Raw genomic sequence first — 16,292 nt, forward strand, 5'->3', positions numbered from 1 at the left:
AGCTGTCCCGGCGCCGTGAAGGGACTGCGGACGTGGACACGTCCTCTCTCTCAGAAGCGGCTGCAGGACGAGGAGGGGGCGCGGGAGGCTGACCCCCCTCGAGTAACAGACAGCACAGACCCCGTGCGGACAGCTGGGTGCCGGGGATCTGGCCCGAGGAAGCACAGGAGTGATTTGTACTCGTCTTGCAACTTTTTTAGAAGCTTAAAATTTTTTTCAAAATGGAAAGTTTAAAAAATAATTAGAATTACAAAGCCCAGACCCCCAAAAAATCACAACAAAAAAAGGAACGAAACAGGCGTGAGCCCACACGGCCCCTCTCTCCCGCCTGTGAGCTCTGAGCCTTCAGAAACGGGAACACCCCCTCATGTAGCCACCCCGAAATCGACATGTGAACCACCTAGGGCGAAACAGAAGGCATTTTACACACGGGGCTCCACCTAGACAAAAGGCGTAAGACAAGGCCTTGACCAATCTCAGCCAAACGTGTCGACATAAAAGAAGGGGTGGTACAGATCGGGGGTGCACACCGTTTCCGTAAATATTTTAGGTTTTCATGCCACATGGTGTGTCTCAATGAAGCAGCCAAACAGCATGTAAACATGGCTGTGTTCCAATAAAACTTTATTTATAAAAATAAGAATCTGGCACCATTTGGCTCACAGACGGTGGTTTGCTGACTGGATCTACACATGGCCGAGCTGGGCAAGCTGCTCACCAGACGTTCCCCCTTCTCCCTGGGCACGTGGCCCCTCCTGGAGTGGCCTGGACCCAGCTCTGGCCGCTGGCACGTGAGCGGAGTGAGAGCTTCTACCTCGGGGTCTGCCCACCAGCACTGCCCCTCTGGGCCCTGCCGCAGGCCCCGGCGCAGGCAGACGCCGCTGCAGCCTGGAGCGCAAGCGGACGGGGGATGGGGGTGGGGGTGATGTCACCAGCTGGTGCCTGCCGGGTGCTGACGCGGAGGTGAAAGGTGCCTTCGACACCGACAGAAACGCCTCTCCTGGAACCCCCGTGAGCGAGATGCTGGTGCTGGCACGTCCTACCGGGACAGCTGCGGCCAGAGGCTGGACAGGAAGACACTCACTCACGCAGCCACGCAGTCTTCTAAGCACCAGGCACTGCGCCGGCTCCGGAGCCCGGTGTCCTCGCGGGCGTCAGCTTCCCGAGGGGCAGACACCACTCCACAGGCACAGACAGTGGCAGCCACACTGGCAAGGGCCCCGGGTGCGAACAGCTGTCCCTGCAGACGGCGGGCGGGACGGCAGGCACACCAGCACGCACACACGCTTAGAAAGGACTGGATCGATTGGGAAGGACAGAAACGCAACACTGCGGGGGGGGGGGGGGGGGGGGGCCTGGCTCCCACGCAGCCACACATCCACGTGCTGTAACCGGCTGCCCAGGGCCCCGCCCAGCCAGTGCCTTCTCTCGCCTGCCACCCCAGGACTCTCTCAGGCCCGACCGTCCCCGGGCTTCCGGAGCTCGGTGCTGGAGCAACACGGGCCGGGCAGTCGCCTGCCCTGCGTCCGGAGCGGCAGCAGCCGAGGACTGGTCAGCCCCGCCAGCAACCAGAGAGAGCGGCGCAGTGCCTCCCGCACGCCTGGACCCGCAGCCCACTCACTTCACCGGGTGGGTCAGCGGGGCCCAGGCCAGACCGACCCGCGCAGTCTCACCGGGAAGGACGCTGCAGCAGCAGTACTTACGCCCGGGGTCGCGGGGTCAACCGAGGTGGTGGCCTCACGCGTGGCCGGGGACCCACATGCGTGGCCGGGGACCCACACGCGTGCCCCTCTTCGAGGGCACTGCAGGCGGCAGCACACGTGGCTATTTAAACCGAGATTAACTGAAAAAATAAACGAAATTCGGTTCTTCAGTCCATCCGCACACGCCCAGGCTAACCCGGACCGGCCGCGCCGACAGCACCCCGCCACCGCGCAGGGCTCTCGGCTCTCCACGGGGCCTGCTGGCTAAGCCGGGGGCAGGCCCGGAGCTGTCCCCCACGATCTGCAGAGAAAGTGCCACGCTGAGACAGCGGCGGCCGGCCGGAGCCCGGGGGCTCTGCGAGCAGCCGACAGAGGGAGGCGGGCGCCGCGGCAGCGATGTCGGCCTCGGCCTCGGCCCGTGAGTCACTGTTCCCGGCTGCGGGGAGGGGGGGCTACCTGCCACGCGGACGGCGCTCCTGTCCCCGGGGCGGAGGGGGGCAGCTTTCCGCCCACAGCCTCCGGCCGCTGCTCGGCCCTGAGCTCCCGCGGGTCTCCCGTGAACGTTCTTCCTGAATCGGTTCGGGATTAGTCTGCACCGACTCTCTTCCCAGCGTCGCTCCCAGCGCACCGAGGAGGATCCTGGACGGCATCAGCCGCCTGGAGCCGGAGCATTTCTGGGGAGGCCCTCACGACCGCCACCCCACGCGGCAGCCTGAGCCACGCACGGCTCCCAGGGCCTCCTCCCCGCAGCTCACCGCGTGCTTGCTCGGCTCCCCAGCAGCCCACCAGCCAGCTGACACGCACGGGGCTCAGACTTCCCACGGGAAGCGGGACAATTACCTTTTGAGCCCGATATGCTGCCCCCAAACCCAGAACATCTGTGAGCCGGAGCAGGTCTGGGCGGGGCGGGGCGGCACGGAGCCTGTCCGTTCGGGGAGAGTCCAGAAGGCAGAGCCTTTTCCGAGGAGAGGTCAGCTCCGCCCGCCGCGCAGCTTGGTCCCCGGGGAGGAGGCCGGTGAGAGCCGCCCAGGAGAGCTCACCGGAGCGGCGCCATGCGCAGAGGTTTCCTGAAAGACCCCCGCCGAGCTCCTTCCCAGCAAACCACGTGTCACTGACACCCGGGGACTGGCCTGGCTCCAAGCCCCTTGGCCCCCCTCCCCCCGTGGCCCCACACCTGCGGCTGAAGGGAAAGCAGGGGGTCCTCCGGGAACCAGCTGGGAGAGGATGAGGCCGCCGCCCCCCACCTGGCTACGGGGAATAGCAAGTGAGCGACAGCTGGATGGATGGTCCCCCTGAAATAACGCAGGACTGGCACACAGCACCGAGCTCACGCAGACCGAACACAGATGTAACAAGGCCGATGACGCCGTGATGTGACTTCTCACTTCCTTGTACAGTGTCACTCAGCTTCTAAAGCAAATTATAATTTAAACTACATCGAAAGGCCTGACCCTTCGGGTAAAAGTGTATTCGGAACGCAAGACAGAGCGACGGCCTGTAGGGGGCACCCAACGCCACCCAGGGATGTTCAGGCGCACCCCGCAGCGGCCGGCAAGGACCAGCTGTCCAGTGGGGGGGCATCGCAGGGGACGTCACGGCCCGAAAGGCACGCGTGCTCCCCGCTGGGCACGCCATCTCCTCACGAGGCGGGACGCCCCTCTCCCCGCACACGCTTACCCGGGCGCGACTCCCCCCTCTCCCCGCATTCCCCCCTCTCCCCGCACACGCTGGCCAGGGCGCGACTCCCCCCTCTCCCCGGATTCCCCCCTCTCCCCGCACACGCTTGCCAGGGCGCGACTCCCCCCTCTCCCCGGATTCCCCCCTCTCCCCGCACACGCTGGCCAGGGCGCGACTCCCCCCTCTCCCCGGATTCCCCCCTCTCCCCGCACACGCTGGCCAGGGCGCGACTCCCCCCTCTCCCCGGACTCCCCCCTCTCCCCGCACACGCTGGCCCGGGCGCGACTCCCCCCTCTCCCTGGACTCTCCCCCTCCCCGCACACGCTTACCCGGGCAGGATTCCCCCTACACACACGCTTACCCAGGACAGCGCAGTGACGAGGTGCCAGCCATACAGACCGTCAGGAAGCGAACACCTCCTTCTAAACAATTTTGTTTGGGGAACACAGCTGTTTTTTCATCAGAAGTCATTTTTAATATATATATTTTATTGATTTTTTTACAGAGAGGAAGGTAGAGGGACAGAGATAGAAACATGGATGAGAGAGAAACATCGATCAGCTGCCTCCTGCACGCCCCCTACTGGGGATGTGCCCACAACCCAGGTACATGCCCTTGACCGGCATCGAACCTGGGACCCTTCAGTCCTCAGGCCGACGCTCTATCCACTGAGCCACACCGGTCAGGGCCAGAAGTCATTCCTGAAGGAGGTGTGCACAGTAACTGCTGTTCGTGAGCAGGATAACGGGTACACGTACGTTAGTCTCTCGGTTCTGAGTCTAACAGAGGAACAGACAAACGCACAGCAGCCCAGCCCTTCGGGGACGCCGTTCCGGCCCGCACACCTTGAGCTGCGGGAATCACACAGGTGGGCGCCAGGGACCGTGCTGAGCTGCGGGCAGGGCGGCCATGTGTGTGCTGCACACGGCATCGGGGAGGAGCGTCCGCTGAGGGGACACGGAGGACGGTGTGGCCTGACACATTCCAGAGGTCAGCGGGCAAAGGGCTCCTAGTCAGAGCCGGGGGACACCTCGCCCCCTCGAGGGGGCCACCCCAGCCCATCCCACACGTCCAACAACAGCCACGTGGTCCGCGGGCCAGAGTGGGCACGGGAGGCCCGAGGGCGTGACCCCGGGGCGCCCCAGCAAACCGGGGGACACACTGCTCTCCCAGCCTCGGCCGGACCCGCGGCGACAGCCAGCGTGCCTTCCCGCTCCGCTGCTCACACTGTGGCCTTGTTCCTCCGCGGCCTCAGCCAGGAGGCTGCCAGGCCAGGAACTCCGCCCGCAAGGCCGCGGTGAGCCAGCGCCAGGCTGCTTCCAGGAAGCCGGCAGGCGGCCCCTCCCTGAGTGCCGGGATGGAGGTGGCCATGGCAACGAGGCGCTGCTGTCACTGGCGTTGTCACTAACTCAGCAAGTCTAGCCCGACCTCCACGAGACCTGCGAGCAGCGCAGTGAACGGCTGTCCGTCCAGACCCCATGCCTCCTTCCTTCCCGCACACACTGCCACGCGGCCGTCTTTTCCAGAAGCGCGAACGGGGACACGGCAGAGCCCCCGCACCCTTTCCCCGCCGCCCGGCCTGCCGCCGCAGTGACCGAGGGCTCCCTGAATCCACTCTCCAGCCAGCTCCACACACTCCCCGACAGACAGCACCCTGATTTCTGAAACACGACATGGATGTCCTTGCGGGGTGCCAGGCCCCGGCCTCCAGGTGAACTGCGGGCTCGAGCGATGGTGCCGTTTTAAAACCGAGCGACGGCTGCCCCAGGGTGAGTCTGAACGAGACGGCAGCCTGACTCTGAGCAAATGTTTACATACAAGTAACCGCTAACCGGCAGGAAAGCCAGAAAAAAGCAGTTATTCAGAGAGAGGGCCACATTTCTGTATGTTTTAAAACATCGCCCTGGCCCATTTGGCTCAGTGGATAGAGCGCAGGCCTGCGGACCGAAGGGTCCCGGGTTCGATTCTGGTCAAGGGCACGTACCTCGGTTGCAGGCTCCTCCCCTGCCCGGGCCCTGGCCGGGGCTCATGCAGGAGGCAACCAGTTGATGTGTCTCTGTCACGTCAATGTTTCTCTCTGTCTTTCCCTTTCTCCTCCACTCTCTCTAAAAATCAATGGAAAAATATCCTCGGGTGAGGATTAAAAAAAAACCCTCATCTGAGAATACATTTTTATTGACGAGAGAGAGAGAGAGAGAGAGAGAAAGAGAGAGAGAGAGAGAGAGAGACATCAGCCGGTTGCCTCCCATACAGGCCCCAAAGGGGGATCGCACTGGGATGATGCTCCAACCCGCTGAGCCACGGGCCAAGGCCATCTCATGTCTCGACCCAGCTGTCCGGACACAGCACCAGCCTCTCCGTTCTGCAGCCTCACACCATCTCCTCTACCCAACCACCACCTGTCTGAACATGCCACCCCCTGGAACATGGCACCCCCCGAACATGCCACCCACCCGAACATGCCATCCCCCAAACATGCCACCCACCCGAACACCCCCCCCCCCCCCCCCGAACATGTCTTCCTTCAGAGAAGGCTCTTCTGGCTCAATCTCTTCCTCTCCGGTCATAACGGGCCACACCTGAGAGCCCATCTACCTTGTGGTTTCTGTGGCCCTCCCTGCTCCAGATGTCACAACACGTCTGTACACATCACAACACGTCATGGCAGACCATCCTCCCTCATCACAGCTCTTTCTCCACATGGAAACAGCCAGATCTGACACCCTCTCTTGTCCCAAGCGCAAACCCAACTCGGCACACAGGCCCCGTCCTGGACCAGCACCGCCCAGGGATGTGACCCATGTCTACACGTGTGAGGAAGGCCTGGGGGCGGCCACGTGACAGGGGAGGGGGAAGGAACACACTTCCTGTCCCCCGGGATGCCGGGCGCTGGGCTAACCCCGCCGCCTTCACTCAGTCCAGGGCACTTTCCAGTTAATTTCGCTCTGTAACTACTGGTGTAAAGGCCAGTGACTAACTTGATCTTCTCCAAATGACCCGTTGGAATAGCAAGGAGGAACTATGTTCTGTATGTTTTCATCTACGTAGTAACACGTACGTAGTAACATGCTTTGGTGGTTACAATTAATGCCTGCTCATCACGGTCCGTGTGCAGAGGCCGTGATCCGCAGCGTGTCAGTCACCGCAGGCTTCCAGAGGGGGCAGTGCCAGCTCAGCAGAGCGGAGGCACGAGGAGCTACGCCGCGCAGGTGACAATACGTGGCCGACCTCGGCAATGGCTTCCTGACAGACACGCCACCACCCACGGCCTCTGAGGCAAGTCTGGCCCCAAACGTCAAATGCCGGTCTGCTCCGCCTCCAGGTCCGACCGCCGATTCACAGGAGTGACAGGGACCACCAGCCCAATCTGCAAGGCGGCCAGGCCGGACCTCGGCCCGCAGCGAAAAGGAAAGAGGCGAGACGGAGCGAACGGATCCCGGCACCAGCCAATCCGAGTGCGCACCCGACGCTTCCAGATTCAACCACACACTTAGGAACATTCCCGCGGCAGGACGGGGAATCCAAACCCTGCCTGGGCGTCTGGCGACAGGAAGAAATCCTTGGCTGTTGAGGTGCGATAGCGGCCCTGTGGTTAGGTGCTAAGAGAAGAATCTTTATCTTTTACTGACGTCTTTAAGGCAGGGCGACACATTTGTGATTTGCTTCCAAATAACAGGGCGGGAACACAGATGAGGGGGCAAAGACAAACCGAGTTTGGCCTGAACACAGCAGTTGCTGCAGCCGGGGCGTATGTGGGGGGTGGTGTGTGGGGGGCGGTATGAGTGGGGGGCGGTGTGTGGGGGGCGGTGGGTGTGTGTGTGGGGGGGTGAGCGGGCGGCAATGCAAACAAAAGAGCCCAAGTCTCATGCAGCCCACTCAGCCCACGAGCAGTGAACGCAATTCCCAAACAGTCAGGATCCCAACCTGCGGTGAAGACAGGCACGACGTCAGACATTCACGCAAAGCTGTGCACCGGCGCCTGAGGCCCCTGCGTGGAAGTCAGTCATGAGCTTCCCGTTCAGAGAAAAATGTGCACATCGGCTTCCCTGCTCTCAAGTCACGAAAACGCCCTGATCGCCCTCCACGCCAAGGCTGGACTTCACTGGGAAGGGAGCTTCTGACAGCCCAGAGGGTACCAGCGAGCACTTGGGCCGAGTTTCTGGAAGAGGAGAGACTGCTCAGACTGCGGACGCTTTCAGAAGCAAACAGCCCTTCCCAGGAGCACACACAGGCATCCCTTCGTGCCTCCTTCCCCACACTCCTGCTCCGGTCCGTTTCCCATCCTGCCGGCAGGATCGCAGGCCAGCAGCCAGACAGGCTGGGCGGGGCACGCAGCCGGCCACAGGCCGGGAATGTGGGCCCAGCGACCCCGGGGCCCTGGGATGCGCCTGCGGAGAAGCCCGGCTCCTGGGGTGTAGCCTGCAGAGCAAGGTGAACACCAAGCCCACCTCAGACACAGACGTGGTCCGGCCTGCTCAGCTACTGCCTCCCTGGCTACCATGTCCTCCCCTGAGCTAGCGAAACCCCGAAACCCCGGTGCGAGGCCCTGCCCCACAGCCAGGCCGGGAACCTGGAAACAGGACCGCTGGGCCGGCCTCACAGAGTCACAGAGAGCGCAGGAGCCGCAGCAGGCCTCCGGGAGCCGCAGGGAAGGGCGGAGGGCTGTTTACCTGGCGTTCCCACAGGCGTGGCTGCCCCGAAATGCAGCTAATGGCCCGGGACGAGCAGGCGTGCAGGTTCCCGGAGAGATAGGGGCGGCGTGATTACCAGCCCCGGCGAACAAGGCCAGCATTCACCGAGCCCTGACTTTCCCAAACGCATGCCTTTCATGTTTGCAAAATGCAGTGAGTCATTGTTGATGTTGCCACTTGCCGATTATTCAACAGCGTATTTACAACCAAACAGGCCCAGCCCCTGGGAAGCAGACGTGTGCGGAGCGGCTCGGGCCTGGAAATTACCAGCCAAAAGCCCCGATCGCGGGCCGTGAAGAGGAGCCCAGTCAGGCCCGGGGATGAAGCTCAGGAGGAACCCACTCCGCGAGGAGCGGGCCCTGACTACGCCCAGAAAGGAAAGTGCCGAGGAGGAAACGGGCGTTAGTTACACGGGCTTTCTCCCATCAGAGCGAGGCTCTCTGGGGCAGACACGCGTGCGTGGGAACCGGAAGCGGGGAAAGTGAGCGGAGAGCGGAAGGAATACCGGGATGTCGCTAAAGCTCGCGCGTCCGCGCCCCGCGGTTTCCCTTCCCGCCGGGCCCCTCCTGTGCGCCGGGCACCCCTGCCCGTCCCGGGAGCGTCCGGAGCCGCATCTCCACGAACACCCAGCGGCACCCCCGGTCCTCCCTCGGATGGGGCGGCCCCGCCCCGCCCAAGTCGCTGCCGGTTCTGACCGAGTCCCTCCGGCGGGGGGCCCGGGCCTTGGGGAGGGGAGGACCCGCACCTCCTCCACGACAGCACCCGACGCCAGCGGGGGTGACCCCGGCGTCCCGACCGGGGCGGGAACAGGGGCGACCGCCAGGATCCACGACAGGCGGAGTGACCCTCGGGGCCAGGCCGGGTGGGGTCAGGAGTGACCCCGTGTCCAGGCTGGGCAGGGGCCGGGCCGGGATCGGGGTGACCCGGGGCCCAGACTGGGCGGGGTGAGGGCGTTGCCAGGCGGGGCCCGCGGGGTCGGGCCGGGGTCGCGCACTCACTGCTTGGGCAGCTGCAGGGCGGGCGCGCCGCGCCGCTGGAAGGCCCCGTCCACGAAGACGCCGTTCTTGCCGAGGCAGCGCAGGTAGAAGTGCGGCTCCTGGAAGGTGAGCTGCAGGTGGCGCCGCGAGATGAAGCTCGACAGGCCCATGCTCACGTCCACCGAGCCCTGCGACGAGTTGCGGCCGATGGTGACGCTGGGCTGCCGCATGAGGAACTCGAACTCGCGGCCCTCGAGGCGCGCCAGCACGGGCCCCGGGCTCCGGCGCACCGAGTCGGCCGCCGCGGCCACCAGGGCCTCGCCCGGCGCGCCCGCGTCCCCCGCGCTCCCCGCGCCCCCCGCGATCGCGCCCGGCGGAGGCGGCGGCGGGGGCTGGGCGGGCGGCGGCGGCGACGGGGCGGCCGGCCCGGGGGCGGCGGGGGCCGCGGCGGCCGGGAAGGCGGCGGCGGCGGCGGCGCACCGCACGGGGCTGCAGGGCGCCGAGCGCAGCGCCAGCAGGGCGCGGGCCCCGCTGTCCTCGCCGACTTCGGCCATGTTCGCGCAGCTCCGAGCGGCCTCCGGCGGCGGCGCGGCGGCGGGGGGCGGGGCTCCGCGGGGCGGCGGCGGGCGCGGAATCCCGGGCTGGATCGCGCCGCAGCGGAGCGGAGCGACGGGCCGCGCGCCCCGCCCGTCCGCCAGGGCTCGCGGGGACTCGCAGGGGCTCGCGGGGGCTCGCGGGGGCCGGGAGGGGCGCTGTGTGCACCGGGTCGCTGCGCCGGCCCCAGGGCTGCCCCCCCGGCCCCGGCCCCCGCTGTAGGCCGCCCTGTCCTCGTCCTCGGGGACGGGGGAGGGGAACCCGCCGCCCCCGAACCTCTAACGGGAAAGTTTGGGTCCTGGAACAGATGACCTCAGCAGTTTCCTGGGCCTGAACCTCCATCCTGCCGCCCTCCCGTAGGAAGGTACAAAGCACCCAAACGGAGGTGTCCCTGCTGTGACATGGAGTTGGCCTGAAGGTGCTGCCACCCCGTGCCCTGTGTTCCTCTTGGAGCCATCCCTTCACTCAACCCCGGCTCCATCGAGTCCCCGGGGGCAGTGCCCGAGCCAGGGCGGTGAGGCCGGCGCCTGCCCTCCTGACCCGTCAGTCCTGTGCGTCCCGGCCCCCAGGCCTCACTTAGAAATAAATGGAGAGCCTTCTGCCCAAATGACAGGCCTCAGGGTTCTTGTCCCGCGGAGCGCACGGTGCGCACGGGCTGGCTCCGGCCTCGCCCCGCGTGGACACCCACGGGCCGTCGGCAAGTCCTGTCTCCTAAGCAGCCATCGTGGGCGACAGCGACGGCTCCAACAGAGGGGGCCAGGGAAGGGGCCGTGACAGGCCAGTGAGGAACGAAGACCCGAGAAGCTGAATTCTCCCGCTCTGCAGGCCGAGGGCATGCCCGCGCCGCCTCCCAGGCGCGTCGAACAGGAAAAGGAAAAGCTGGCAAGGAGAGCCTCCCGCACGGGCTCCTACCCTGACGGAGCCTCTGAAGCTGGTGCAGAAACGACAGGGACTGAATTACCTCCAAGGCGCCCGGCGCTGGGCTGTCCTGGGAGAGGCCCGTGAGGGCCCATTGAAAAGAAGCGGCGAGCCGTCTGGAGGAACCGTCCATTCAAAAAAGCCAAAGCATGCGAGCAGTCCTTCACCAAAGACACACGCGTGACGGACAAGCACGTGAAAGGCATCTCAGCGCCATTAGTGGTTAGGGGGCGGATTGGACGCGCCGAGTGCCCCTCCCCTGGTGCCGGAAGGCTCCGGGTCCCACCATCTGGGAAACACTTGAGCCGTTTCTTATCCACTAACTTACCCTGTGACCGCGGTCCTGTCCCTAGGTGTGTTCCCAAGGGACGTGAAAAGCGTGCCAACACCGACCTGTACACCGATGCGAGCAGTGGGTTAATTAATGTATCACCAACTCCTGGGGACAAGCTGACCGTCACAGCGGCCTCGGCCCCGCCACAGGGAGGAACACTACGCAGCCGGGAAAAGGAGCGGATACCCCCCCCTCCGCATCACGGGGCACCCCACGTGCTCTCACTTGTGGGGCGTCCTAGAGAAAGCAGAACTACGGAGACGGAAACAGATGGGTGGTTTGCCAGGGCGGGAGGTCTGGGGAGAGGCTGGCCACGTGACACGTGGGAAGTGTCTTTGGAGGGTGACCGTGGTGGCGCCAGGAGGACTCTCCGTATCTGTCAGGAGCAGCAGACGTGTTCACTAAAAGCAGTGGCTTTTGCTCTCTGTAAATCAGCCTTAATTTAAAAGTTGTTTAAAAAAACTCTAGCTTGTGCTTATAGACCCAAAACAAGTATTAAGAACCGTGCGGCACGACCGGGAAGCCACGAGCTACATTAATTCTCTAGGTAACAGGGAACAAAGCTAGACACCTTTCGGGGCGGGGTCTGCAGCCCGTGTGGCTAGTGGCTCCCGCACTGGCCGGGGCAGAGGGGGACACCCCGTCGTGGTGGCGCTGCCCGAGGGGGGCTGGCGGCCACCTCTGCCCCTCCTCCCTCATCTGCCCGAGTCGGGGAATCACGCCAGGCAGCCAGGGCCACCAGGAAGCGCAGTCCGGGTCAGCCCTGCCGTGAGCCCCAGAGCCTCGCCTGGACTCGCATTCCCGGGGGGACGTGCAAGGCGGCGGGAGAGCCTGTGGACAGGATCCTCCTGGAAACCCCAGCTCGGCCCTGCCTGCGTGTGGGGGCCCAGGAGGGGAGCCCCATATCTGAGAGCCTCTGGCCCACACACACACGGGCGTCCACGCACAGAGCACCTTGAGGGCCTACAGTTCAAAAATTCAGGGTGTCCCCCAAAATGTACGCACACACGTTGAGTAACTGTACTGGCGGGGTCTGTTCAAGTCGACCTCATTTTCACAACTGAGCCTCCAGCTGTCACGGGGTGTGCACATTTTGGGGACACCCTGTATTGGACCAACGAGCTTCCTTTTCCGGTCACAGTGTCACTTCCTGCTGCTGCCGCCGCCTCCTCGGGTCCTTCCTGTGGCCCCTTCCTGCTGGGTCCCCAGGGTTCCACACGGCACAGGGACGGGACCTGGGGCCATTCCCGAGAGGCCTGCATGTCACCGCTGCCAAGGACAGGCGGGCAGGCTGATCCTGCGGAAGCACTGCCCGGCCCTGTGAGCCCCCGGCACCGGGAGGGTGGGCCCCGGGCCCCGGCCCCGACAGGCGGCTTGTTCTTCGGCCGCAGCCTCGGCCTCTGCCATCAGAGCTCCGCGCTGCTCGGCCAGGTGTCACGGCCAGGGGAGTCTTCGCCGCCACGGACACCTGTCGCCACCGGGCGTGGAGTGGTGGGGCTGCCCCGGCAGTGATACACCCACAAGGCAGGCTCCCCGCCGCGGGGCTCAGCGGTTGAGTGTGGACCTATGACCCAGGAGGTCAGGGGTCGATTCCCGGTCAGGGCACAGGCCCGGTTGCAGGCTCCATCCCCAGTGTGGGACGTGCAGGAGGCAGCCAATCCATGCTCTCTCTCATGGATGTTTCTCTCCCCTTCCCTTCCTCTTTGAAATCAATAAAAACATTAAAAAAATATTATTTTTTTAAAAAGATGGGTGTGTTACTCCTCTGTTGCTGGTGACAAATGGCTCCAAACGGAGCGGCTCCGGGCGGCCGGCTGCAGTGAGACGCGCCTCAGGGTGACAGCTGGTGCTTCTGGCTCCGGGTCTCTTGTGCAGTCACGACAAGATGTTGGCGGGGCTGTGTCTTCTGGAAGGTTCTCTGAGCCCCGAGGGCCCGTCAAAACAGAATGAGGTGCAGTGGAAGGGGCCCGGCGGGGTGACCCTGGCGGGGACGGGGCCTCGCGGGCCGTGTCCTCTGCTGCAGAGCCGGCTGGGGGCTGAGGGGCTTAGCAGAGACTCAGTGGGCCCTGGACACGGAGAAGCTCGCTCACGTCCCCTCTAGAGGCGGTTTTGTAAGGACAGCCGTGGGGTAAGGGACGCAGGACTCAGCCGAGGGCCCCCCCCCACAAAGGGTCCCCCCCACAGAGCACCTCCCCCCCCACAGAGGGCCCCCCAGGCTGCTCAGCCGGCGGCTCCGGGGCAGGCGTGCTGGACGGTGGCAGGAAGCTGCTCCTTCTCTGGTCTTTACCCTGAATACCTGGGGGGGCTTCTGGGGGTGAAACACAGACGTGTCAGGCCCTAGAGGGCTTCCCGGGCCCTCACCCCCAGACTGGTCCTCAAGGCCTCCAGCCCCGCCCACGAGTGCCTGAGCCGATGGCTGTCCTGGCCCCGAGCTTTCCCCTCTCGGGGCGGCTCTGCTGTGCACCCCCCCTTCCAGCCGGCACTTGGCCTTGGGTAGGTGTCACGGCCAAGGTCGCCTGGCCGGGGAGCTGCGCTGCCTCCGTAGCCGCCGCTGGCCCCTCACGCGGGGACGTGCTGGCATGAGGCTCAGGTTTCAGAGAGCTGCCCGGATCCCGCCGGAAACCCAGGGCAGTGGCTCGGGGTGCCCCCCCCCCCCCCCGGAATAATCAGCTCCAGCTTCCCCTCCGTTCACCACTCTCCACGAGGCTGGGTCCCCAGGAGAGAGCAGCGATGGGCTCAGCAGGGCTCTGCCCAGGCCCGCGGCCCAGGGTTTGCGGCCAGGAAGCTGCTGCAGAGGCCTGGCCGTGGCGGCCGAGGGCGGGGAGGGAGCTGGGCAGGCAGGAGAGCAGAGGCCGCCTCGGTCCAGCCGGATCCCCGCAGGCACCAGCGGGGACCGCAGTCCAGCCTTCTCACATCACGGGGAGCGTGGAGACATGCACGAAACAAGGCAGCCTCCGTGCTCCCATCAGCCTGCTGGAGCGACGGCCCGTGTGTGGTCAAGGTCATGCCACCTGGAAGCCGCCAGGTCCCCCCGTGAAGCACATCCCAGGCCCCCCTCATCTCCTACCCCGCAGGGTGCATCTAAGGAGAAAAGCCCTTTGACAAGAACGTGGCCACGGTGTCAGCCCTGTGAGAGACCCCGAACAAGGCCCTAGCGTGTCAGACTTCTGGCCAGTGTTTAGATAGTCCTTCTTAACAGCTCCACTGAGGGACAACTTACATACGCTGACATTCACACGATGCTAGTGTGCAGCTTCGTAGTGTATACAGCTGCTCAGCGGTCACCACAGCCCAGCGGTAGAACCATTACTAACGTAGAATAATTGGGAATACCCATCACCCCCGAGGTCCCTCGTGCCATCTAGTCGGTCCTCGCCGGGGAAAACAGTCTAGGAATTTCTTAGAGTTTGACGTCCCGGGTGTGTGATCCAGCAATCGCACCCCTAGGAATCTACTCGAGACACGAAAACACGTCAAAGACACGTCTGTGTGTGTCGACAGCAGACTCATTCATAAAACCCGGGCGGGAAGCAATCCGAGTGTCTGTCGGTTAGTGGGACTGATTTTAAAAAGCTGAGTTACAGTCACACAGTCAAGCTCTCTTTTATTTTTAATATATACATTTTATTTTGTTTAAATATGTTTTTATTGATTTCAAAGAGGAAGGGAGAGGAGAGATAGAAACATCCATGATGAGAGAGAATCATGGATCGGCTGCCTCCTGCACGCTCTCTACGGGGGATGGAGCCCGAGACTGGGGCATGTGTTCTGACGGGGAATCGAACCGTGACCTCCTGGTTCTTAGGTTGACGCTCAATCACTGAGCCACACCGGCCGGGCCAGCACTCTCAGCAATGCCAGGGGATGGGCTGCTGACAGACACAGTACAGATGAGCCCAACCCCTGTGCGTGGCCAGAGGCGCCAGACACACAGGACCCGGTGCTGTCTCGTTCTGTGCATGAGAAAGGGGCAGGAACGGGAAGCCACGGAGGAGAGGCACGTGGGGGCTGCCTGGGCCACCCCTTCCCTCTCGGAGGCCCTGGGGTAACCCCCTCACTGAAAACGGGTACTTTCAGGCCTGCAGCCCCGGCTCCCCCGAAAGCAGGGCGCACGAGGCCTGGCCGCTTCCAGACACATGGACAGGGAGGACGGAGCACCCCCCCCCCCCCCCGGGGCAGGAAGATCCTGCCGCCTACGGTCAAGCAGCAGGATGTGTCTTGGTGGCTCACAATCCTAAGGCCTGGCTTTTGTGACTTTCGGGTTTTTTGAAGGTGGTTAGAGACTCGCTCTCCTGGTTCGGCGGCTGCGATGGACTCAGCCGCTCAGTGTCTGGTCTGAGCTCACGGAAGCTGCTGGTGAAACATTAGCCAGACCCGCCCGGGGCAGATCCCCGCCCAGGCCCCGCTCCTCTTCCCAGTTTGCTGTGTCACCATCTATGCGAGTCCCCGTTTACCCAGCACCCCGTGCCGTGTGGGCGTGAAGGGCTTGGTGTGAGCAAGGCCTCACCTCCGATCCTTGGTGTTGCGTCGGCTCCGCCCACTGCCACTCACAGATGGTCAAACGCGGTCAAAGGTCACGGCGGTCGGAAGGTTCAACCTAAACTTAGAACCAAAACCTAAGTTAGGAAAGTAGCTCCAGCCCGACCCATGTGGCTCCGTGGTTGAGCGTTGACCTCTGAACCAGGAGGTCACAGTTGGATTCCCAGGTTGGGGCACAGGCCCGGGTTACAGGCTCGATCCCCAGTGTGGGGCGTGCAGGAGGCAGCCGATCCATGGTTCTCTCTCATCGTTGATGTTTCTGTTTCTCTCCCTTCCTCTCTGAAATCAATAAAAAATGTATATTTTTAAAAACACGCTGGTGGCTCTTGTCTCCGTGCTTGCTCATGGGCACCTCTCAAACTGAGCCCACAGCCCAACAGCCAGAGGGGCAGCGAGGGCAAATGCCGCTGGCCGGCCGCGTGTGTCCCGTCCCGGGGGGGGGGGGGGCCCTCTCCCAGCGTGCCAGGCGTCCCAGTTTGTTGGGGACGAAGGAGCCTCCCGGGACGCAGGACGTCATGGCTAAGCCCCAGGAAGTCCAGGCGAACGGGGAGGGTCGGTCACCCTGAGCCTTGCGACCTCCGCTCGCACATGGTGGGCAGTTACGAAGCGGCCACCCCCGGCCCCACGGAAGGCGGACAAACAGCACCTGTTGGAAGTGTCCTCTGTAGGCTCGGCGCCTCCCAGGCCCAGCGGGGCCGAGTGAATGGGGGGGGGGCAGCGTGGACACCGGAGGCTGCCGGGGTCCTGCCCTTTGGTGCTGCCCTGACTGCCACTGGCCTGCTGGGCAGGATTTCAAACCCGGGAAGCTGGCATGCCGACGCACTAATCTCCCCAGCTAGCCGCTTGCCCTTTATGGAAA

The 16,292-nt window shown here is 64.0% G+C and overlaps 1 protein-coding gene and 2 long non-coding RNA genes across 5 annotated transcripts in view; 1 reads left to right on the top strand and 2 right to left on the bottom strand.

Annotated features, from left to right (window-relative positions):
- The window catches only part of FOXK1 (forkhead box K1), a 42,335-nt gene extending 32,697 nt beyond the window's left edge, over positions 1 to 9,638 (bottom strand). Inside the window, exon 1 of one of the 2 annotated variants that reach the window (XM_054718244.1) lies at positions 9,070 to 9,638. In XM_054718244.1, the coding sequence (XP_054574219.1) occupies positions 9,070 to 9,602 (533 nt within the window). In that variant the 5' untranslated portion in view covers positions 9,603 to 9,638. Of the gene's footprint in view, positions 1 to 8,050; positions 8,339 to 9,069 lie in introns of those variants that run through there. The other variant, XM_054718245.1, reaches the window with a different exon arrangement.
- On the top strand, positions 9,116 to 12,643 carry LOC129149528 (uncharacterized). The gene is made up of 2 exons (XR_008556458.1): positions 9,116 to 9,174; positions 9,950 to 12,643. It is a non-coding gene; the product is annotated as an uncharacterized LOC129149528 (long non-coding RNA).
- A 2,416-nt stretch (positions 12,644 to 15,059) lies between these two features.
- LOC129149529 (uncharacterized) overlaps positions 15,060 to 16,292 on the bottom strand; it is an 8,508-nt gene continuing 7,275 nt past the window's right edge. Inside the window, exons 2-3 of one of the 2 annotated variants that reach the window (XR_008556459.1) lie at positions 15,402 to 15,491; positions 15,060 to 15,244 (exon numbers count right to left, since the gene is read on the bottom strand). This is a non-coding gene — a long non-coding RNA (uncharacterized LOC129149529). Of the gene's footprint in view, positions 15,248 to 15,401; positions 15,492 to 16,292 lie in introns of both variants that reach the window. The other variant, XR_008556460.1, reaches the window with a different exon arrangement.

The sequence above is a fragment of the Eptesicus fuscus genome, chromosome 6, assembly GCF_027574615.1.
Source record: "Eptesicus fuscus isolate TK198812 chromosome 6, DD_ASM_mEF_20220401, whole genome shotgun sequence".
Classification (NCBI taxonomy): Eukaryota; Metazoa; Chordata; class Mammalia; order Chiroptera; family Vespertilionidae; genus Eptesicus; species Eptesicus fuscus.